General features: G+C 38.5%; 1 protein-coding gene across 6 annotated transcripts in view; it reads right to left on the minus strand.

Annotated features, from left to right (window-relative positions):
- OPHN1 (oligophrenin 1) overlaps positions 1–24,746 on the minus strand; it is a 618,968-nt gene that overhangs the window by 90,594 nt on the left and 503,628 nt on the right. For all 6 annotated transcript variants that reach the window (XR_006710966.1, XM_045472066.1, XM_045472065.1 and 3 more), the window contains one exon: positions 34–181. Coding sequence is in view for 5 of the 6 variants with exons in the window: in XM_045472066.1 (XP_045328022.1) it covers positions 34–181 (148 nt within the window). In the remaining variant the exon portion in view is untranslated. The remainder of the gene's footprint in view (positions 1–33; positions 182–24,746) is intronic.

A 24,746-nucleotide genomic window follows, 5' to 3' on the forward strand; every position in this document is an offset into this window, starting at 1 on the left:
ATTAAGAAGCTAAGAGTGTACCTCAGTACCGACCTTCACTTTCATCCACAGAAGAAGTATAAAAAACTGTTCTTTCTCGCAACAAGCGTTTTGAAATTGTGATTGGTTTGTGCCTTCTTGCTGTCACTCGAGGTGGAGGCACTGGAGGTGTAGCACTTTCTTCAGGTGGACCTGAATAGATCTGTAAAAGGAGGACATTTTCAGGAAACAATTAGAAAGACTGAATTTTTGTCTCCCTAATGCTAACTAGCAATTGATGCTCACTAGCATTACATCTAGAGTCTGCCATAGCAATTCTAATATGACTAAAGGAATTGGGGGTGGGGGGATTTTTAAGAATCACTCTAGCTACCAGCAAGTGTTTAGAGGTCTTCCTTCCTGTTTACCACATAGGACCTGACACTTTACAATGTGGAGGAAGCAATGCAGACAAGAACTGCAATATCAGTCCTGGATTTTTCACTTACTTCCTGAAAAACCGTAGGCAAATTACCTCCTATCTCTAAGCTTTAGATTCCTTATCTGTAACATGGGAAGACCACCTACCTCACAGTGTGACAAAAATAAGGTGAAAAGGGCAGTCAAGGTACATTGTATGGGTAGGGGTGGGTTGTGGAGGGTTACTAAATGCACCAAATATTTCGGAAAGAATACCAAATAAACTGGTTAAAGTGTTTGCTTCAAGACAGGAATAATGAATGGCTGAGGAAAGGATGGAGGAAACCTATTTCTCACTCCTATATCATTTTGATCTTTTAAAATTTCATACCATGTATGCACTACTTATTCAAAAAGGAAAGGGGAAAACCAAAATGCCTTATATGATATAAAAAGTGCTGAACAAAAGAAGAGAAGCTATGATTACATTTTTATATAGTATCTCATATGTATTTGAGAATGTTTCTTGTCTCTGGGGAGACTGAGCTTTTGGCCAGAGTGGACCCACTTTGGGAGGACACACGTGTGGTGAGGGAAGAAGGGGACCATTGAATAATGCAATAATGAAATCAACCCCAATGATTAGTGCAAAGAGAAATGTCAGAGCCCAACATTTCATCAGGCTGCATAGTCACAGAAATTAAATGATTGGGAACACAAATGCTGTGTAAAAGCTGGACAATGATAGAAAGCAGTGCAAGCACAATCAAAGGCACTACATGTCTCAACATTTCATGACATAGGAAAGAGACAATATGGCATAGTAGCAAGCAGAGGAGTTTTGAGGCCATACAGTTTCACAATGATTAGTAATAATATTTTAAATAGCTACAATTTTGTGAGCATAGGCTTAGGTACTGTAGAGTTTCTTAAGAATATTCTTTGCTAGACCTATCCACAGAAACTTGGCAGGCCAGAAAGGAGTGGCAGGATATACTAAATGTGCTGAATCAGAAAAATATGCAGCCAAGAATTCTTCATCCAGCAAGGCTGTCATTCAAAATAGAAGGAGAGATTAAAAGTTTCCCAGACGAACAAAAATTAAAGGAGTTCATGACCATTAAACAAGCCCTGGAAGAAATTTTCAGGGGGACTCTCTGAGGGGAAAAAGATGAAAATAAATAAATAAATACCAAAAACAACAAAAACTAGAAAGGACCAGAGAACAACACCAGAAATTCCAACTCTGCAAGCAATATAATGGAAATGAATCCATATCTTTTAGTACTCACTCTAAATATCAATGGTCCAATAAAAAGACATAGGGTAACAGAATGGATAAGAAAACAAGATCCATCTGTATGTTGTTTACAAGAGACCCACTTTAGACCTAAAGACACCTTCAGATTGAAAATACGGGGATGGAGAACCATCTATCATGCTAATGGTCAACAAAAGAAAGCCGGAGTAGCCATACTTACAACAATATAGACTTTAACATAAAGACTGCATCAAGAGATGCAGAAGGGCATTATGTCATAATCAAGGGCTCTATCCACCAAGAAGACCTAGCAATTGTAAACATTTATGCTCCAAATGTGGTAGCACCCAAATATATAAATCACTTAATCACAAACATAAAGAAACTCATTGATAATAATGCCATAATAGTAGGGGGACATCAACATCCCACTTACAGCAATGGATGGATCATCTAATCAGAAAATCAACAAGGAAAAAATGGCTTTGAATGACATACTAAACCAGATGGACTTAACAGATATATTCAGAACATTTTATCCTAAAGCAGTGGAATATACATTCTTCTAGAGTGCACATGGAACGTTTTCCAGAATAGACCAAATACTGGGACACAAAGCAGCCCTCAACAAGTACAAAAAGATCGAGATCATACTGTGCATGTTTTCAGACTACAATGCTATGAAACTCGAAATCAACCACAAGAAAAAATTTAGAAAGGTGACAAATATTTGAAGACTAAAGAACATCCTACTAAAGAATGAATGGGCTAACAAAGGAGTTAAAGGGGAAAGGAAAAGTACATGGAAGCCAGTGAAAATGATAACACCAGAGCCCAAAACCTCTAGGACACAGCAAAGGCAGTCATAAGAGGGAAGTATATAGCACTCCAGGCCTTCCTAAAGAAGGTAGAAAGATCTCAGGTACACAACCTAACCTAACACCTTAAAGAGCTGGAAAAAGAAGAGCAAATAACACCCAAAACCAGCAGAAGATGGGAAATAATAAAGATTAGAGCAGAAATTAATGCTATTGAAACAAACAAACAAAAAACCAGTAGAACATATCAATGAAATGAGAAGCTGGTTCTTTGAAAGAATTAACAAAATTGATAAACCACTAGCCAGTTTTATCAAAAAGAAAAAGGAAAGGACCCAAATGAATAAAATGAGGAAGGAAAGAGGAGATAAACAACCAACACAGCAGAAATAAAAATGATAATGAGAATATTATGAGCATTGATACACCAATAAAATGGTCAAACTGGAAGAAATGGACAAATTCCTAGAAACATATAAACTACAAAAACTGAAACAGGAAGAAATAGAAGATTTGAATAGACCCATAAACTGTAAAAAAATAGAATTAGTAATAAAAACCTCCCAAAAAACATGAATCCAGGGCCATATGGCTTTCCAGGGGAATTGTACCAAACATTTAAGGAAGAGTGAACACCTATTCTCTTGAAGCTGTTCCAAAAAGTAGAAATGGAAGGAAAACTGCTAAACTCTTTCTATGAAGCCAGCATTACCTTGATTCCCAAACCAGACAAAGACCCCACTAAAAAGGAGAACTATAGATCAATTTCCCTGATGAACGTGGATCCAAAAATCCTCAACAAGATAATAGCCAACTGGAAACAACAATACATTAAAAAAATTATTCACCATGACCAAGTGGGATTTATACCTGGGATGCAGTGCTGGTTCAATACCTGCAAAACAATCAATGTGATTCATCACATCATTAAAAGAAAGGACAAGAACCATATGATCCTCTCAATAGATGCAGAGAAAGCATTTGACAAAATACAGCATCATTTCTTGATAAAAGCCCTCAAGAATGTAGGAATATAAGGATCATACTTCAAGATCATAAAAGCCATATATGAAAGACCCACCGCTAATATCATCCTCAATGGAGAAAAGGTGAGAGTTATCATCCAAAGGTCAGGAACAAGACAAGGATGTCCACTCTCACCACTGTTATTCAACATAGTATTGTGGAAGTCTTAGCCTCAGCCATCAGATAACACAAAGGAATAAAAGGCATCCAAATTGGCCAGGAGGAGGTCAAACTTACACTCTTTGCAGATGACATGATACCCTACATGGAAAACCCAAAAGATTCCACCAAAAAACTGCTAGAACTGATTCATGAATCGGAAAAGTTGCAGGATATAAAATGAATGCACAGTGATTAGTTGCATTCCTATACACCAACAATGAAGCAACAGAATGTGAAATCAAGGAATCGATCCCACTTACAATTGCACTGAAAACCATAAAATACCTAGGAATAAATCTAACCAAAGAGGTGAAAAACCAATATGCTAAAAACTATAGAAAGTTTATGAAAGAAATTGAAGAAGACACAAAAAAATGAAAAAGCATTCCATGCTCAAGATTGGAAGAACAAATAATGTTAAAATGTCAATACTACCCAAAGCATTCTACATATTCAATGCAATCCCTATCAAAATAACACCAGCATTCTTCACAGAGCTACAAAAAACAATCCTAAAATTTGTATGGAATCGGAAAAGACCCAGGATAGCCAAATCAATCTTGAAAAAAAACAAAGCAGGAGGCATCACAATCTCAGACTTCAAGCTATATTACAAAGCTATAATCATTAAGACAGTATGGCACTGGTACAAAAGCAGACACTCAGATCAATGGAACAGTATAGAGAACCCAGAAATGGACTCACAAGCATATGGCCAACTAATCTTTGACAAAGCAGGAAAGAATATCCAATGGAATAAAGACAGTCTCTTCAGCAAATGGTGCTGGGAAAACTGGACGGTGACAAGCAGAAAAATGAACCTGGACCACTTTATTACACCATACACAAAAATAAACTCAAAATGGATGAAAGACCTAAATGTAAGACAGGAAGCTATGAAAATTCTTGAGCAGAAAGCATGCAAAAACCTCTTTGATCTTGGCCGCAGCAACTTCTTACTCAACACGTCTCCAGAGGCAAGGGAAACAAAAGCAAAAATGAACTATTGGGACCTCATCAAAATAACAAGCTTCTGTACAGTGAAGGAAACAATCAGCAAAACTAAAAGGCAACTGACAGAATGGGAGAAGATATTTGCACATGACACATCAGATAAATTGTTAGTATCCAAAATCTGTAAAGAACTTATCAAAATCAACACCCAAAAAACAAATAATCCAGTGAAGAAATGGGCAAAAGAGGGGCGCCTGGGTGGCTCAGTCGGTTAAGCGTCCGACTTCAGCTCAAGTCACGATCTCGCGGTCCGTGAGTTCGAGCCCCGTGTCAGGCTCTGGGAGGATGGCTCAGAGCCTGGAGCCTGCTTCCGATTCTGTGTCTCCCTCTCTCTCTGCCCCTCCCCCGTTCATGCTCTGTCTCTCTCTGTCTCAAAAATAAATTAAAAAAACGTTAAAAAAAGAAATGGGCAAAAGACATGAATAGACACTTCTCCAAAGAAGACATCCAGATGGCTGACAGACACATGAAAAAAATGCTCAACATCACTTATCATCAGGGAAATACAAATGAAAACCACAATGAGATACCACTTCACATCTGTCAGAATGGCTAACGTTAACAACGCAGGCAACAATGTTAATGTTGGTGATGGATACAGAGAAAGAGGATCTCTTTTGCACTGATGGTGGGAATGCAAACTGGTGCAGCCACTCTGGAAAACAGTGTGTAGGTTCCTCAAAAAATTGAAAATAGAACTACCCTACGACCTAGCAATTGCACTACTAGGAATTTATCCAAGTGATACAGGTGTGCTGTTTCGAAGGGACACTTGCACCCCAATGTTTATAGCAGCACTATCAACAATAGCCAAAGTATGGAAAGAGCCCAAATGTCCATCGATGGACGAGTGGATAAAGATGTGGTATGTTTGTATGTGTACACACACACACGCATACATACATACATACAACAGAGTGTTACTTGGCATTTAAAAAGAATGAAATCTTTCCATTTGCAACTATGTGGATGGAACTGGATGGTATTATGCTAAGCAAAATTAGTCAATCAGAGAAAGACAAATATCATATGATAGTACTCATATGAGGACTTTAAGATACAGAACAGATGAACACAAGGGAACGGAAGCAAAAATAATATAAAAACAGGGAGGGGGACAAAACATAAGAGACTCTTAAATATGGAGAACAAACAGAGAGTTCCTGGAGGGGTTGTGGGAAGGGGTATGGGTTGAATGGGTAAGGGCATAAAGGAATCTGCTCCTGAAATCACTGTTGCTAACTATTTTGCATGCAAATTAAAAATAAATAAAAATTAAAAATTAAAAAAAGAATAGTCCTTGCTATTTATTACACACCAGGGTCTTTGCACTGAGTGTTTCATCTACCTGGAGTGTTCTTCCTCCAGATATCCGTATAGCTTGCTCTCTTGAATTCAGTAGGTTATGATAAAATATATTCCTCTCAGTGAGTCCCTCTACGTGAATGTATCTAAAATTTTGACACACCTCCCTGTATGCAGTGCCTCCTATCCCCCTTCCTTGTTTAAGTTTTTTTCTCCTTAGCATTTCTTATTACTTTCTATCAAGATAAATTGTAGTTATTTATTTTTTGTCTGCTGCTGTAATCTATTGTAAGCTATTTGGAAGTACATTATAATGTTCACTGCTATATCTCCAGCAACTAGAACACTGAGTGAAATTGCTGACTGACTGAAATTCAAACACTGACTGAAATTCAAAAGAAAAACCCATTTAAAACAGTGATATAAAAGGCCAGACTGTCCTCTGAAAAGACATAACAGCTACTTCCATTTCCAGCCAAAATAGGACAAGAGGTATTAAGTTTACATCTTCAGCCAGGAATAATTTAAAAACTAGAAAAAATACATGTAACAATGTTATGTGCCTTTTTCAAGGCATTAGAAATCTGGCAATGAAAGTCAGTGATCCTTGAGAGACAGTAAAAATAAAAGACAGTGATCCATGAGAGAGAGTAAAAAAAAAAAAAATGATCCCCATATTTCCAGCTTACAGCCTGGAGAAAGTCTGAAAGTCATAGTATGTGGAGGGAAACTCGGGGGGTGGGCATCAGTCTGCTTAAGTTGAGGACACTGGGTTGCAAGTATGGAGAGAAGAAAGTGAATTTTCCAGGCAAAATATCAGAGAGGAGGTAGCTGCACAAAGAGCTCTAGAGAGCTGCAGGGATCTTCTTTAAGACTTTAGCTGAGTACTAGTCAATACTTATGTGTGAGGCAAGAACCACAGAATTGAATTAGAAGGACTAATTACCTAAAATCACACAGTGCCTTCAAGAGTTCCTTTTCTCACCACTCACACTGGAAAATCAAATAATTAAGTGCTGTGGTTGGTGGGCACTGAAGATGTGGAGCATGCAGGCAGCTGACCAACTCCAGCAGCACAAAGGCTGGGTGGCAGCTTGGGTGCCATTTTTCTTTTGTCTTAATGTAGGTGTTAACATAAAATTCCCTCTTAGAACTGCTTTTGCTGCATCCCATAAGTTTTTTCACTGTAATTTGTTTCAAGATATGTTTTAATTTCCCTTTTGATGTCTTCCTTTGACCCCTTGGTTGTTCAGGAGTGTGTTTGTTTAATTACCACATATTTGTGAATTTCCAGTTTTCCTCGTGTTATTGATTCCTAGTTTCATATAATTCTAGTCAGAAAGGATACTTGATATAATTTCAGTTTTCATACATTTGTTAAGGATTGTTTTGTGACCTAGTATATAATCTATGCTTTGAGAAAGCTCCATGTGTACTTGAGAAGGTGTGTTCTGTTGCTGTTGGATACAATGTTCTATAAACGTCTGTTAGGTTCATTTGGTCTAAGGTATAGCTCAAGTCCAGTATTTCTTTATTAATTTTCTGTCTGGATGATCTATATGCATTGTTAAATGTGACGTATTAAAAGTCCCCTACTATTTTTTTTTTCTATTTCTCCCTTCAGATCTCTTAGTATTTACTTAATATATTTCAGTGCTCTAACGTTGGGTGCATAATACTGATAATGGTTATATCCTCTTGGATACTAGACCACCCTATTATTATATAATGATCTTCTCTGTCTCTTGTTACAGTCTTTGGCTTAGATTTGACCTTGTCTCATATAAGTATAGCTATCCTTGCTCGCTTTTAGTTTCCATTTGCATGGTATCATCTTTTTCCATCCCTTCACTTTGAGCTTATGTGTTCCCTTAAAGCTGAAGGGAGTCCCTTTTAGGCAGTGTATTGCTGGGTCTTATTTTTAATCCATTCAGCACTCTATGCTTTTTGATTGAAAATTTTAATCCATCTACATACTTGTTGATAGGTAAAGATTTACTAATTATCTCTTTATAATTGTTTTCTGGCTCATTTGTAATTCTGCTGTTCCTTTCTTCTTCTCTTGCTATCTTTGAGTGAACTGATCATTTTCTGTATGGGTGTGTTTTGATACCTTGCACTTTATCCTTTGTGTATCTACTTTAGGTTTTTGTTTTGTGGTTACCACGAAGCTTCCATAAACAAAAATATCAATGTAACAATCTCTTTTAAGCTGATAACAACTTTGATCACTTACAAAACCTCTACAATTATACATCTCCCTATATTTTGTTTTTGATGTCACAATTTACCTCTCTTTATATTGTGTACCTATTAATAAATTATTGTAGCTGAAATTATTTTAACACTTGTGTCCTTTAACTTTTGTATTAGAGTTACATGGTTAACACGCCACCATGTTACAGAATCCGAACATACCTAATTTGAGTATATACTTACCATTACCAGTAGATTTTATATTTTAATATATTTTTATATTACTAGTGTTCTTTCATTTCAGCTTGAGGAATGCCTTTCAGTATTTACTGTAAAGTAGATCTAGAGTTGATAAACTCCCTTAGCTTTTGTTTTTTTTGTAATGTCTTTATCCTTCATTTCTGAAAGATGACTTTTTAGGTAACATATTCTTAGTTGGTATTTTATTCCTTCAGCATTTTGCAACATCAACCAACTCTCTCTTCGCCTGAAAGGTATCTGTGGGAAATCTGTCCATAGCCTTATAGGTTCCCTTTATATGTGAATATTTTCTTCTCTTTTTCCTTTTTTAATTTTTTTTAACATTTATTTGTTTCTGAGAGACAGAGAGAGGCAGAGCATGAGCAGGGGACAGAGAGAGAGAGACACAGAATCTGAAGCAGGCTCCAGGCTCTGGGCTGTTTGTTAGCACAGAGCCCAACGCGGGGCACGAACCCACGAACTGTGAGACCACGACCTGAGCCAAAGTCGGACGTTCAACCAACTGAGCCACCCAGGTGCCCCTTTCTTCTCTTTTTCTTACTGCTTTGAAAATTCTTTTTTGTCTTTAATTTTAGACAGTGTCTTGGAGAAGATTGCATCAGGCTGAAATTTTGAAATGCTTATTAGCTTCATTAAATCTCTCCTCAGATTTGAGAAGTTCTCAGCCATTATTTCTTTTTTTTTTTAAATTTTAATTCCAGTATAGTTAGCATACAGTGTTATATTAGTTTCAGGTATAAAATATAGTGATTCAACAATTCCATACATCACCCAGTGTTCATCATGACAAGTGCCCTCCTTAATTGCCATCACATATCTCACCCATCCCCCACCTACCCCCCTCTAGTAATCATCAGTTTGTTCTCTATTGTTAAGAGTCTGGAGGTGCCTGGGTGGCTCAGTCGGTTAAGCCTCTAACTTCGGCTCGAGTCATGATCACACGGTTCGTGGGTGTAAGCCCAGCGTCGGGCTCTGTGCTGACAGATTGGAGCCTGTAGCCTGTTTCAGATTCTGTGTCTTGCTCTCTCTCTGCCCCTCCTCCACTCATGCTCTGTCTCTTTCAAAAATACATAACACACTTTAAAAAAAAAAAAGAGTTTGCTGCTTGATTTCTCTCTTTTCCTTTGCTCATTTGTTTCTTAAATTCCACATATGAATGAAATCATGTATTTTTCTAACTAACTTATCTTTTTGTCTTTTCAAATTTTTATTCAAATTCTAGTTAGTTAACAATGCAATATTGGTTTCAGGAGAATTTTGTGATTCATCACTTACATACAACACCAATGCTCATAACACGTGTCCTCCTAAAACCTATCACCTATCTAGCAAATCTCACACCCACCTCCCTCCAGCAACCCTCACTTTGCTCTCCATCATTAAAAGTCTCTTATGGTTTGTTGCCCTCTCTCTTTTTCTTTCTTTCTCACTCCCTCATGTTTATCTGTTTTCTTAAATTCCACATATGAGTGAAATCATATGGCGTTTGTCTTCCTCTGATTTATTTCACTTAGCATAATACATTCTAGCTCCATCCACATTGTTGCAAATGGCAAGATTTTATTCTTTTTGATGGCTGAGTAATATTTCTGTGTGTGTGTGTGTGTGTGTGTGTGTGTGTGTGTGTGTGTATGCACCACATCTTCTTTATCCATTCATCAGTCGATGGATATTTGAGCTTTTTCTATAGTTTGGTTATTATTGATAATGCTGCTATAAACATTGGGGTGTGTGCACATCTTCGAATCTGTATTTTTGTATCTTTGAATAAATGCCTAGTAGTGCAATGGCTGGATTGTAAGGTAGTTCTATTTTTAACCTTCTGAGGAAACTCCATACTGTTCTCCAGAGTGGCTGTATCAATTTGTATTCTTAGCAACAGTGAAAGAGGGTTCCCCTTTCTCCGCATCCCCGCCAACACTGCTGTTTCTTGTGTTATTAATTTTAGCTATTCTGAAAAGTATGAGGTGATAGCTCATTGTGGTTTTGTTTTGTATTTATCTGGTGAGGAGTGATGATCTGATGTTGACCATCTTTCATGTGTCTGTTAGACATCTGGATGTCTTCTTTGGAAAAATATCTGTTCATGCCTTCTGACCATTTCTTAACAGTTTATTTGTATTTGGAGATTTGGATTTGATAAGTTCTTTACAGGTTTTGTATACTAACCCTTTATCAGACAGGTCATTTGCAAATATCTTCTCCCATTCCATACACTGCCTTTTAGTTTTGTTGTTTGTTTCCTTCACTGTGCAAAAGTTTTTATCTTGATGAAGTCCCAAAAGTCCATTTTTGCTTTTGTTTCCCTGGCCTCTAGAGATGTGTCTATTAAGAATTTGCTATGTCCAAGGTCACAGAGGTTGCTGCCTGTGCTCTCCTCTAAGATTTTTCTGAGAGAGAGAGAGAACGAGCAAGCAAGCACACACAAGCAGGGGGAGAGGCAGAGGGAGAGAGAAGATCCCCAGAAGGCTTCCGTTTTGTTAATTTGTATGTTTCTAGGAATTTATCCATTTCTTCCAGATTGCCCACTTTGTCAGCATATAATTTTTCATAATATTCTCTTATGATTATTTGTATTTCTGTGGAGTGGCTGTTATCTTTCTTATTTCATATGTTATTTTATATTTTTGGGCCTTTATCTTTTCTTTTTGATAAATATGGCTAGGGGTTTATCAATTTTAGTAATTCTTTCAAAGAACCAGCCCTTAGTTTTGTTGATCTGTTATATTGGGTATTTTTTTTTTGTTTCTATATAATTTATTTTTGCTCTAATCTTTATTATTTCCTTTCTTATGCTGGATTTAGGCTTTATTTGCTGTTCCTTTTCTAGCTCCTTTAGGTGTAATCTGAGGTTGTGTATTTGATACTTTTCATGCTTTTGATGTAGGCCTGCATTGCTATATACTTCCCTTTTAGGACCGCCTTTGCTGCATCCCAAAGGTTTTGGAGTGTTATATTTTCACTTTTAATTCCTTCCATGTACTGTTAAAATTTCTTCTTTAATTTCCTGGTTCACCCATTCACTTTTTAGTAGGATGTTCTGTAACTTCCACATATGTGTGGTCTTTTCAAATTTTTTCCTCATGATTGACTTCAAGTTTCATAGGGTTGTGGTCTGGAAATTTGCATGGTATGATTTCAGTCTTTTTGTACTTGTTGAAGGCTGATTTGTGATCCAATATGGGATCTATTCTGGAGAATGTTCCATGTGCACGTGAAATGAATGTGCATTTTTCTTCTTTAGGATGGAATGTTCTGAATATATGTTAAGGCATCCAGTCCAGTGTGCCATTCAAAGCCATTGTTTCCTTGTTGATTTCTGTTTAGATGATCTGTCCATTGTTGTAAATGGGGTGTTAAAGTCCCTTACTATTTTTGTATTATTATCAACGAGTTTCTTTATGTTTGTGATTAATTGATTTATAAATTTGGGTGCTTTCAAGTTGGGGGCATAAATATTACAATTGTTAGATCTTCTGGTTGGATAGATGCCTTAATTATGATATAATGCCCTTCTCCATCTATTGTTAGTCTTTGTTTTAAAATCTAGCTTGTCTGATATAAGTATGGCTACTCCAGCTTTCTTTTGACCATCATTAGCATGATAGATAGTTCTCCATCCCCTCACTTTCAATCTGCAGGTATCTTTAGGTCTAAAATGAGTCTCTTGTAGGAAGCATATAGATGGGATTTGTTTTTTTTTTTTTTAATCCATTCTGATACTCTATGTCTTTTTATAGGAGCATTTAGCCCATTTATATTCAAAGTGAGTATTGAAAGTTATAAATTTAGTGCCATTGTGTTACCTGTAAAGCTGGTGTTTCTGGTGATGTTCTCTGTTACTTTCTAGTCTTTGTTGCTTTTGGTCTTTCTTCCCCCAAAAAGTCTCCTTTAAAAGTTCTCGCAGAGCTGGTTTAGTGGTCACAAACTCCTGTAGTTTTTGTTTGTCTTGGAAACTCTTTCTCTCTCTCCTTCCATTCTGAATGACAGCCTTGCTGGATAAAATATTCTTGGCCACATATTTTTCCATTTCAGCATGTTGAATGTATCCTGCCACTTCCTTCTAGCCTGCCAAGTTTCTGTGGACTGGTCTATGAGCCTGTTTTGTCTTCCCTTGCAGGTTAAGGACTTTTTTCCTTTGTTGCTTTCAGGATTCTTTATCTGTGTATTTTGTTAATTTGACTATGTTATGTCCAGGTGATGGGTGGCTTTTGTTGAATTTAATGTGAGTTCTCTTTGGTTCTTGTACTTCTATGTTTGTGTCCTTCCCCAGCTTGGGGAAGTTTTTAGCTAAAATTTTCTCAAATAAACCTTCTGCCCCCTTTTCTCTCTCTTAATCTTCTGGGACTCCTATGATATAAAGATTATTATGTTTTAAGAAGTCACTGAGTTCCCTGAGTCTACCTTCATAATTCAATACCATTTTTTCCCTCTTTTTTTCAGCATCATTATTTTACATAATCTTATCTTCTATATCAGTGATTTGTTCCTCTGCTTCATTCATCCTCATTATGACATCCATTCAGGTTTACATCTTGGGTACCACATTTTTAATTTCAGCCTGACTAGATCTTAGTTATTTTCTCTCTGAAGTATTGGATTCTCTAGTGTCTTCTATGCTTTTTTTCAAGCCTAGCTAGTATCCTTATAATTGTCTTAAATTCTAGTTCAGACATCTTACTTATATCCGTATTGATTAAATCCCTGGCCATTACTTCTATTTCCTGTTTTTCCTTTGAGGTGAATTTCTCTCTCTTGTCATTTTGTCCAGAAAAAAAAATGCTATATCCTAGGTGTGTTTAGTCTGCTTATGAAAAGACGCTAGATCTAAAAAAAGTTTAAGTAAAAATTATATGTAAATAAAACAAAAAAATTAAAAATTGAAAAAAGAAACAGAAAAAAATAAAATAGTAAAAAAAAATAAAACTAAAAATATAAATGAAGTTAGATCCTATTTCCCCTAGGGCTAAAGCTTTTCAGCACTCTGTGATCAGTAGACTTGGTGTGTGGGAGTGGTTTGTGCTAGTCATCTGGGGGAAGGGGCTGTTACATTGATTCTCAGGCAAACTTGCCTTCATAGAGATGCACCTGCTGCACGCAGTGGGGCGGGGTTTAGTGTAAGTGGCTCTGGTCTCCACTTGGTGGCTCTCTTTAGCTCACCGAGGTTGGTCAGTGCTAATGGCAGAGAGGGGAAAAAATGGCTTTGCCCAGCTTTCTCCTCCCCAGAGTGAAGAGCTAATTCTATTCAGGAAGCCCTCACAGAAGAGCAAATAATCACCCTTCTTGTGTCCCCAGCTTCCATCAGATCCCTTCCTTTACCCTGTGTCCAAGCTGTTTTATCTCAGAATCATAGCTAGGTTTCTAAATTCCAAATTTTAAGGAATCATGCAGCTCAGACTGTGCTGATCCTCTGGGGGAGGGTCTTGCTCTGCTTTTGCTGTTTGCTGGCCCATCCCAGGAAAGCAGTTGCATAACTGCTCAGAAGTTTGGAGTTGCCACTGCCACTTCTAAAAGCACTTCAAGCATGGTACTGTTTCTCCCCCATGCAACCCTGGGGATTCTGACACCATGCTGTCTGCTCCCAGGTCTCTACCCTCCTTCTGCACAGAAGTACTACTAATCCAGGAATGACCCTGGCAGTGGCAGACTTCTAAAACATCAGATTTTACATCCACTGATTATAATACCTTGTGGTATTCTCCATAAGCTCTATATGTGGTAGAGTTCCATAAGCTCCATAAACTCTCTCCCCTCCGCATCATCCACAGTTTTTTCTCCTCCAAATCAACTCTCCATAGCTCCTACCTTCCATAATTCTACATGTAGTCTTATAGTTTTGTTCTCTTAGTCCTCGTATTGATTTCTTGGGTGTTCAGAATGATTCAATATTTATCTACCTATGTTCAAGGGATGGGCAAGCTTAAGGTTACCCTACTCTGCCATTAACTCCTCAATGACTGACTTATTTCACTTAGCATTATACTATCTAGCTCCATCCTTGTTATTGCAAAAGGTAGGATTTATGGCTGAATACTATTTCATTAGGTGTGTGTGTCTGTATCTTCATATTAAAAAAAACTGTGTGTATATATATATATATATATCTATATCTATATCTTCTTTTTTTTTTTTTTTCAACGTTTATTTATTTTTGGGACAGAGAGAGACAGAGCATGAACGGGGGAGGGGCAGAGAGAGAGGGAGACACAGAATCGGAAACAGGCTCCAGGCTCTGAGCCATCAGCCCAGAGCCTGACGCGGGGCTCGAACCCACGGACCGTGAGATCGTGACCTGGTTGAAGTCGGACGCTTAACCGACTGCACCACTCAGGCGCCCCTATATATATATATCTTCTTTATCTATTCATCTACCAATGAACACTTGGGTTGCTTCCATAATTTGGTTATGGTAAATAATGCTGCTATAAACATAGGGGTTCATGTAACCCTCTGAATTATTGTTTTTGTATATTTTGGAAAAATATCTAGTAGTGTGATTATTGGATGATAGGGTAGTTCCATTTTTAACTTTTAGGGGAAACTCCATACTGTTTTCCACAGTGGCTGCACAAGTTTGTATTCCCACCAATAGTGCATGAATGTTCTTTTTTTCTCCATATCCTCACCAACACTTGTTTCTTGTGTTGTTGATTTTAGCTATTTTGACAGAAGTTATGTGCTACCTCATTGTATATTTGATTTACATTTCTCCTATGATGAATGATGTTGAGACTATTTTCATGTGTCTGTTGGCCATCTGGAGGTCTTCTTTGGAGAAATGTCTGTTAATGTCTTCTGCCCACCTTTAATTGGCTTATTTGATTTTTGGGGTGTTGAGTTGTATCAGTTCCTTGTATATTTTGGATACTAACCCTCAAGTGGATGGCTCATTTGCAAATATCTTCTCCCATTCAGCAGGTTGCCTTTTAGTTTTACTGATTGTTTCCACAGCTGTGCTGAATCTTTTTACTTTGATGTAGCCCCAATAATTTATATTTTCTTTTATTTAGCCTTGTATTAGGAGACATATCTAGACAAATGTTGCTATGCCTAATGTCAGAAACATTACTGCCTGTTGTCTCTTCTAGAATTTTTAGGGTTTCTGATTTCACATTTAGGTCTTTAATCCATTTTGAGTTTATTTTTGTGTAATGTGTAAGAAAGTGGTCCAGTTTCATTCTTTTGCATGTAGCTGACCAGTTTCCCCAATACCATGTGTTGAAGAGACCATATTTTTCCCTTTGGATATTGAGCCATTCTTTCTTTTTTTAAAAAAAAAATAATGTTTATTTATTTCTGAAAGGAAGAGACAGACAATGAGCTGGGGAAGGGCAGAGAGAGAGAGAGGGAGACACAGAATACAAAGTAGGGTCCAGGCTCTGGGCTATCAGTACAGAGCCCGATGCGGGGCTCAAACCCACGAATTGCGAGATTATGACCTGAGCTGAAGTTGGACGCTTAACCAACTGTGTCACCCAGGTGCCCCAGCCATGATTTCTTTAAATAAGCTTTCTCCTATTCTTCTCTTTCTGGGACTTCTGGGACTCCAATAATACACATATTGTTTCTTTTAATGGATCACATAATTCACATAGGCTATCTTTATTCTTTTTTGTTTTATTTTCTTTTTGCTCTTCTGACTATAAGATTTTAAATGACCTGTCTTCAAATTCACTAAATCTTTCTTCTGTTTTGTCAAGTGTGATGTTGAAGCTCTCTGTTGACTTCTTCAGTTCGGTCACTATTTCTTGAACTCCAGGATTTCTGGTTTTTTTTTTTTTTAATGATTTTTATTTCTTTGTTGAACTTCTCATTTTGTTCATGTTTTGTTCCCCAAACTTCATTTAGTTGCCTATCTGTGTTTTCTTACACTTCACCTAATATCTTTAAGATGATGTTTCTGAATTCCATGTCAGACAATTCCTAGATCTTCATTTCTTCAGGGTCAGTTAATGGAGCTTTATTATCTTCCTTTGGTGGTGTCATGTTTCCTACATTATTCATGATTCTTTCTGTCCTTGCATTTGTGTCTGTGCATTTGTTCAAGCAGGCATCTTCTCCAGTCTTTACAAACTGGCTTCAGCAGGCAGAACCTTTCAGCAGACAGTTCAGTCTGAGATTCTGTGTGAACCATCTGGTGGCATCTATGGGGAGGTGTGCTGCAAAGTTCTTGGAAAGGATGTCTGGTTCCTGGGTCAGCAGATGGGCAGGCCTGATGATGGGTTCAAGAGGGTGGGCCTGTAGTCTGGATTCACTGGGGTGGGTATGGTGCTTCAGTCTGTGGTGATGGACCTCTAATCTCAGTTTGTGTGGGTGGACCTGAGCCTGGACCTGGGTCTATTGGGGTTCACTAGGCTCAGGGGATTACTGGAGTGGGCCTGGCATCTGGGTCAACAGGAACTGGCATGATGCTGGGTGGGCCAGGAGCCTGGTTTCATAGGAACTAGCTTAAAGGCTAAGACCACAGGGGCTGGCCTGCCACTAAAGTACACCTGCAACCTAAGGGCATGAAAGTTGACCTGTTACTTGGGGCCTTGGGGTCCATCTTGGAGATTGAGTCTATGAGGCCTGGACTGGTACTAGGGCAGACAAGGAGCCTGGGTCCATGAGAGCCTATAGGCTGAAGCTGCAGGTGCTGGCCCAGCACTGAGGCAGACCAGGAGGCTGGGTCCACAGGAGCCCACAGGGAGCCTGAGCCACAGGGGCAATCTGAGTGTTGAAGCAGGCCAGGGGTCTGGGTCTGTGGGAACTGGTCTAGGCGGCTAGTTCTGTGGATGCTGGCCAGTTATGGAATTAAACAGGAGTCTCTGTATACTGGAGCCCACCGGTAGACCAATGCCTTGGGAGTTTCCTGGGGACATGGGGTCTGCATAATGCTAGTGTAGCTTGGGGGCTTGGGTTCACAAGAACCTGCTGAACCTGACTCTGTGCGAAATTTCTGGGGCTGCAAGACATGCCTGGGGCCATGGAAGCTGGAAGTGTGTCAAAGGACTGGGTTTTCAGGAGCCCACCTGGAGACTAGGGCTATGGGAAACACCCAGGCTTGGAGGAGTTGGCCTGGTCCTGGGGAGGCCAGAAATTGGATCTATGGTGAAGTCAGGTGCTCATTTTACTCTCCTCCCATGGGGAGGGTGTCCTTTTCTGCACTGGGCTGTGAAGTATTGGGGGATGGTTAATAGGGATAACGTGATTATCTTTCCTCCTTGGTGTTTCTTTTCTTATTTCTGTGCTTCATCCAGGTGTTGCAATCCCTCATCAGGTGCACACAGTTGCTCAAATTTATGTTGCTGGAAAAAGATTTGTGCTAGAAATTCCTATGCTGACATCTGGCTGATGTCACTCCACAATCTTCTGGGCTCCACTTCATATCCCATTTCCTTCTCAATCTGATCTCTGCTCATACCAATCTTCTGTACCTGTTTTAATAACGATCACCACTAACTTCCTAATTGACAAATCCAATGGGCCCTTCTCAATCTTTATTTTGACTTTGCTAAAGCATTTGACACAGCTGACATTCCTGTTCTAAAAATGCCTTACCTTTTACATTTCTGAATGAGCATATTCCTGTATCTCTAAACACTGCCAAGACTCTCTCACTGGCTCTTCCCAAATGTTGATCTTCCCCCAAATTGTGTTCTCAGTTCTCTAACGATCTCACTAATCGATACTCTCTCTCAACAGTTTCATCTCTCATGGCTTTTACTATTAGCTTTCTGTAATTATTTCTATACGAGTATATCTAACTGCCTGCTGAATACATGCCATTTGGATATCTTAATCTCAATATTATGAAAATTAAACATATTTAGTTCTATACTTATAATTTTATTACTCAAAATGATGCTAATGTCCAAGCCAGAGGGATTGACATTATTATCCTGGTATCCTCCCTCTCTCTTACACCCCACATCCATTTAGTCACCAAGTTCTATAAATTATACTTCCTTGATTTCTCTAATATATCCTCTCTGTTTACAGCCACTGCCTTGGTTCCAAGTCTCATCATGTCTCTCAAATATTGCTACAATGGTCTTCTGTTTTCTGTGTGACTGAGTTTTAGCTGGGTACCCACGCCTACATTTTCTAGCCTCCTTTGAAACTAGGTAAGACCATGTAGTTAAGCATACTTTTAGATAATAGATAATAGAATACAAGGGAAAACGATGTAGCTAAACTTCTGTGTCATGTTTTTATAAAGAACTTGTCTGTATTCCATTCTGTCTCTTTTCGCCCTCTCTTTGGGTGGTAATGGAGACAAATGTAGGACCCAGAGATTGAGGCCAAGTGGTGAGGTTGGGAGGGCTGCCCCACAAATTTTGTACTGTATATCTATAGACTCCTCCATGACAGAAATGAATTTTTCTCTATCTTATTTATGTCACTGAATTTGTGGCCTTATTTGTTACAGAAAGTTAGCCTGTACCTTAATTAATCCACTCCTCTTTAACTTTCAGGACTCATCTCTTGCATTACCCAGTGTATGAAGCCTTTTCTAACTCCCAGAGATATATTCGTCTTCCATGTGTTCCCATAGTGTCTGATATATATCTTCATCACAGTAGTTATACTGTATCCTGAGTGTTAGTTGGTCCAAAATCTCTGCCAGGATAATGAATCTCCTGACAATATAGATTTTTGTCTCATTCATCTTTAGAAGCAAGGGTGCTACTAGGGTACCATATAAAAGGTAGCAGATTAGTGGCAGTTTTCGGAATTAATAAATGAATCTTGGCCACCAGGACCCTCAAGGTCTATTAAATCATAGAGCCTATTGTCACTTATTCCTTCTCCAATTGCAATCAGGAAAAGAGAGCACAGCATAGAAATTAAAGTAAGTTTTGAATCAGAATCAGTTGTGTTGAGGATTTGCCACTTGCTAGCTGAGTGACTTCAGGCACAGTACTTAAAGTATATGAGCCTGACACTTGAGGCTCAATTTGAATTTTGCAAACAGTTGCAAAATGAGGATAAAAGTACCACCTACCTATTAAACACTCAAAAACTGATAGCGACTCTGTTAGCAATCCTAAGAAGGTCTTAAACCCATGTTTTCTTGGATATGGGTAATAAGGAGTTGGGGCAGGAAGGAAGTTGAGATGGGAGCAATAATGGAGTGAAGCAGTTATGTGATATGCAAATCAGGGGATGTGAACTTATTGGTTCTTTAAGGTCTCTGCCAGATTAAATAATCTTATTTCCCTCTTCCATTTTCACAAATTACTCACTTCTCATTTACAAAGGTCCTTCCTCAAAGCCTGCTCTTTAAGGAGTTATCCAGGCCCCAAGATAGATATGGGCTCACCAACTTCTAGGGTTTATAAGGAGAGATTCCAAATTTACTTCAACAGAGGTTGTCTACAGTCCCTGTCTCCTCCAAATAGACTGAGGCATTGGTTTGGAGCCTTTTGAGATCGCTTCTGCCAATGTGCCAGTAGGTAGAACTCAGAGAAGATGCTTGTTAGGCTTAAATTCAACATTTTCTCTCTAAATGAGAAAAGTCTAGAAAAAACAGAAAGGACACTTCCTGTTGTCTATCATGTCTAAAATTAAAACATGGCCTTTACAACCCCACAGTCAATGTGGATTGCAACATCCTCCCTAAAGCTGGCTGACACTTGTAAACCTTAGAGTGAGGTTTTAATGTGGAAATACTGGGAATTACTGTGGTAGGAAGAATCTACTTACCTCTTTCTGGACTGTGGGCATTCCAAAGGTCTCATTTCACATCTTTTATTTAAAAGTTTATTCATTTATTTTGAGAAAGACAGAGACAGCAGAGGGACAGAGAGAGGGGGAGAGGGAGAGGGAGAGGGAGAGAGAGAGAGAGAGAGAGAGAGAGAGAGAGAGAGAGAGACTCCTAAGCAGGCTCCATGCTGCCAGCACAAAGCCCGATGTGGGGCTCAAACTCATGAACCATGAGATCATGACCTTAGCTGAAACCGAGTTGGATGTGTAACTGACCAAGCCACCCAGGTGCCCCTCATATCTCTTTTTAAATGAGTTTAACCAGGGTCCCTGGCTGACTCAGTTGGTTATGCATCTGATTTTGTCAGTGCAGAGCCTGCTTGGGATTCTCTATTTCCCTCTCTCTCTGCCCCTCACCCCTCTCTCTTTCTCTCAAAAATAAGAAACAAACATTAAAAAAATAAATAAATGAGCTTTAACCTATGTGTTACTGTTATACACTTTAAAAAAAGAAATGGAGTAAATGGTCCTGCTTGCTCATTCAATTCTAGCCACTTTGGCCTCTTTGCTGTTCCACATACCAAAAACTTCTGCCTCAGGGTCTTTGCACTTGGCTGTTCAATATTCTTGGAGCAGCTCTTCCCTAAGATATCCACCATGGCTTGTACCCTTAATTTAATCACTTTTTTACCTAAATATTATGTTAACATCACCTTCTATAAGATGAAAATCCCTTATCTTGTGTTTATTTTTCTTCAGAGCACTTATCATCACCTGGCAAATATATCAAATTATCATTTATCTTTCCAAATAGAATATAAGATCCATGAAATAAGGACCTTTATTTTGTTTACACGTATATACAATAAAAATTTAGTAAGTATTTATTTAATTAATGGATATCATCAGCTCTTTGAAAATAGAGCTCTAGGGGCGCCTGGGTGGCACAGTCGGTTAAGCGTCCGACTTCAGCCAGGTCATGATCTCGCGGTCTGTGAGTTCGAACCCCGCGTCAGGCTCTGGGCTGATGGCTCAGAGCCTGGAGCCTGTTTCCGATTCTGTGTCTCCCTCTCTCTCTGCCCCTCCCCCGTTCATGCTCTGTCTCTCTCTGTCCCAAAAATAAATAAACTTTGAAAAAAAAAATTGAAAATAGAGCTCTAACCTACAGACTAACTAGTGACCTTGGGAAGGAAATTGTGGAAAAATCTCCATAGTTCCTCTTAAGAGAGAAGAAAGGAGAGATGATAGGACCATGATCTCTGGACTTACTTTTGGCAGCCCAATTTTAATGAGGGAAAAACTTTTAAAGATGAAGAGAGTTAAGAAAGGAACAAGAAACCCAGTCTGCCTATTCAATTCCCTATCAACTTCTTGAGTATCCATGAAAATATATTCTAACCATGTTCTGAGAAAGGAATAACAATATACCCTTTGAAGGAAGAAGAAATAAATCCTAAAGCAATAGGAAACACGTAGTCCATGGGGGTCTCCTAGGGGTGAATGGGGCCAAATACCAGGTGGCATAGGATACAAAAATACCTCCTCTATATCTCATGTAATCATGCAAAAGGGAAGTGAAAGCAATGGCAGGAAAAAGCCTAAAGGATGGGACCAGCTGCTAACCTAGAAGACTGATAAAAAAATGGCTTTGGTAGAACAAACATTTTCCAAGTTCAAGCCATAGGTCAGAGCTGTTTTTAATGATCAACTCCTATACAGTGTTTACTATGTATCAAGCACAGTTTTAAATGTTTTACATATATTAACTTATTTACTGATTGTTTACAAATTCTTTCTCTGAACTTCCAAAGGGAATTTAGGGTGAAAAGACATTGCTGATCAACTAGCACGTTAGGGTAATCACAGAATAAATCCTCCTACCCACCCCTTTCATAGGACAAAAAAGGGGAGAATAATTGGCAATACAAATGGAAAGTTGAAGAACTATTACTAAAACTTGACAGGAAATAAGCCCTTATTTTCCCCTCTTTGGACACTGGATAAGAGTCTTCTATAGGTGAAAAATCAAGCTGGAATTCTTAACTCGTAGATAGACTAGATCAATTAATTAGGGAGAAGACTAAAGAGAGGATCTGAGGCCAAAGAGTTGGATAGGAATAAAGAGTGTACATTTTCTAAGGTACCCGGATCGTAAATGACAGCACTATGATATGAACTCAGCTGTGTGTGACTTTAAGGTTAACATTCTTTCTACTATATAATATAGAAGGAAACATTTTAAGTTTGAAATATAATTCCTTGGGGGGGGGCGCCTGGGTGGCTCCTTGGTTAATCATCTGACTCTTGATTTCAACTCAGGTCATGATCTCACAGTTCGTAAGATCTAGCCCCACTTGGGTTCTGTGCTGATAGCATGGAGCCTGCTTGGGATTCTCTCTCTCCCACTCTCTCTCTCTGCCCCTCCCCCCACTCACATGTGCTCTCTTTCTCAAAATAAATAAATGGGCTTAAAAAATTAAAAAAATCCTTGGGTGGAAAGAGTATTAGCCAAAACTCAAGATAGAGAACAGACTGATCTGGCTTTCTGTGGATTTGTTAAGAACTTAGGGTTTTGTGATCTTTGATAGTGACTTCAGGAAAAATCCTAGAGGGTAGCCAGAGCAGAGTCTTGGGCTAAACCTGTGCTTATTTGTTTGCTGGGCACATGGTTAGCACTGAATGAATGTTTGCTGAGTTGAATTCTAAAGACCTGGTCTAATAAAACTCAATATTCAAGGGATGCTATTTCACACAATTGGGCCTTGGCCATTGTCTGGGGTTGTAGTTGAGAGTCCAACTGAGCATCCTTCTTCTGAAGTCTCCTAAAGGCTAACACTTGATGATAACATTTGTTGAGCTTTGAGGCATGGTCAGAAAGGAATCTCCTACAACTGGGAAGGGAGTTCATGAACTACTTGCCTAACTGGTCACATATTAACTGTCTTCTGGTTTCTTCTTTTTCATGTTTTTAGGTGTTAAATAAAGAATAAATGTAACATAAGGCAATTATTTTTCAATTGCTAAAAGCCATGAGGTCCAGACTCATTCAAACTGTTCAAAATTTTGGCAAACTGAACACCAATCCAGATTCTTCCCAGATGCTGCCTCAGGGCTACAAATATCAGATTGTACAAAAAGTATCTCGCCTTTCTATAAATCAAAGCTACAAGACTTGGACTTGATGAAATCCAGCTTTCCACTGAGTCTCCCTTTACACTCTGGCTCAGCCTGTGTTGGGCTTTCTTGGGTGTGGATATATTAGCAAAATCTGCACTCTGAACTTCGTTAGAAAAAAAAGATGGTGATGAGGTTAAAAATAATGAGCTCTTAGCATTTGGCAGACACCACTTTAAACATCAACTGTGTCACCAAGTCTTCTTAGAGTATGCACAAAAATTTGAAAATATCATGTCTGTTGTTATCAAGAGCCAACTATTTTTAAAGAGGGCTCCCATCAGCTATATTTGGTCTCTTCAACACATAGTTTTAAGGCCCTTCTATATGGAATATTCTAGAATCCTATCTAGTCTTACCCATACATTATACTTATGTGAAAACTAATATCCAAATAGGGGAAGTGATTTGCCCAAGGCTCCAAAGCTAGTAGCTGGTAGAACTGAGAGAAGAACCCAAGAATACTATCCTCAAGCTATCCCCTTAAAACATGGTACTTCATATATAAACCAATTGTATTCTCCCACTGATTATATCTAATAGGTCTATAATCCATGTTCTGTCAGTCCACTCCCCTGTCCAGTTGACTTGGGAAGACAATACTAAGGGAGAGAAACAATAAAGTCAGATTCTGCTAAGGACACCTCCATCTACTTAGCATAGGTTATGTTTTCTACTAGGAATGAGATAGCATATTTCAAATGGAGTTTTCCTTTTAGATCTATTTAGAATGATTTTAAGCTGGATTTTAGATGTATTTAGAATGATTTTAAGTTTTTGTATCATTTAACAACCAATAATTAACAATAGTCTAAAGACATCTAAGGAAAGTCCCTTTCCTTATTAAAGACTTACTAGATACCAAGGTAAAAGGATTATGGAAGAAGGTCATCATGAAGATAAAGTTAATTTCTTGTCAATATAGTAAAGAGGTAGTAGTATATGGCAAAGGGAGGTATTAAAATTTGGTGGGCAATACTACATACAAAGAACTTGACATATTTATCTCACTGAATCCTGAAAACAACAGAGTGAGGAAGGTCTAATTCTTAGCCTAGTTTTAAAAATAAGGGTAACCAGGATCAGGGAGGTAGACTAGCTTGTTGAAGACCACCCAGCTAGCAAAGGATGGAGCTGGGATTCAACCTTAGGGCTGTCTTGTTCCAAAGCATTCTTTCCATTCTTTCCATAATATACTTACCTCTAGGGATATTTGGCAAGCTTACAGAGTTGGTATTGGCATTTTCAGGGTTATTTTAAGAAGTTTTAATCCAAGAAATTAGCAGTGACCCAGCCATCAGTTCCAAATTATCAGAACAAAGAAAAGTCCACCCAATCTCAATGCTCCTCCCCTGATTCCTGGTTTTTGAAATTTCCATAGGCAGCACCACCAGACTGAGGAAATTCAGTCTACTTCAAGTCTAGCTTGCCATTTAGCACACTGGTCCCAGTTTTACTGTATC

This window comes from Leopardus geoffroyi, chromosome X (assembly GCF_018350155.1).
Source record: "Leopardus geoffroyi isolate Oge1 chromosome X, O.geoffroyi_Oge1_pat1.0, whole genome shotgun sequence".
In the NCBI taxonomy this organism is placed as follows: domain Eukaryota; kingdom Metazoa; phylum Chordata; class Mammalia; order Carnivora; family Felidae; genus Leopardus; species Leopardus geoffroyi.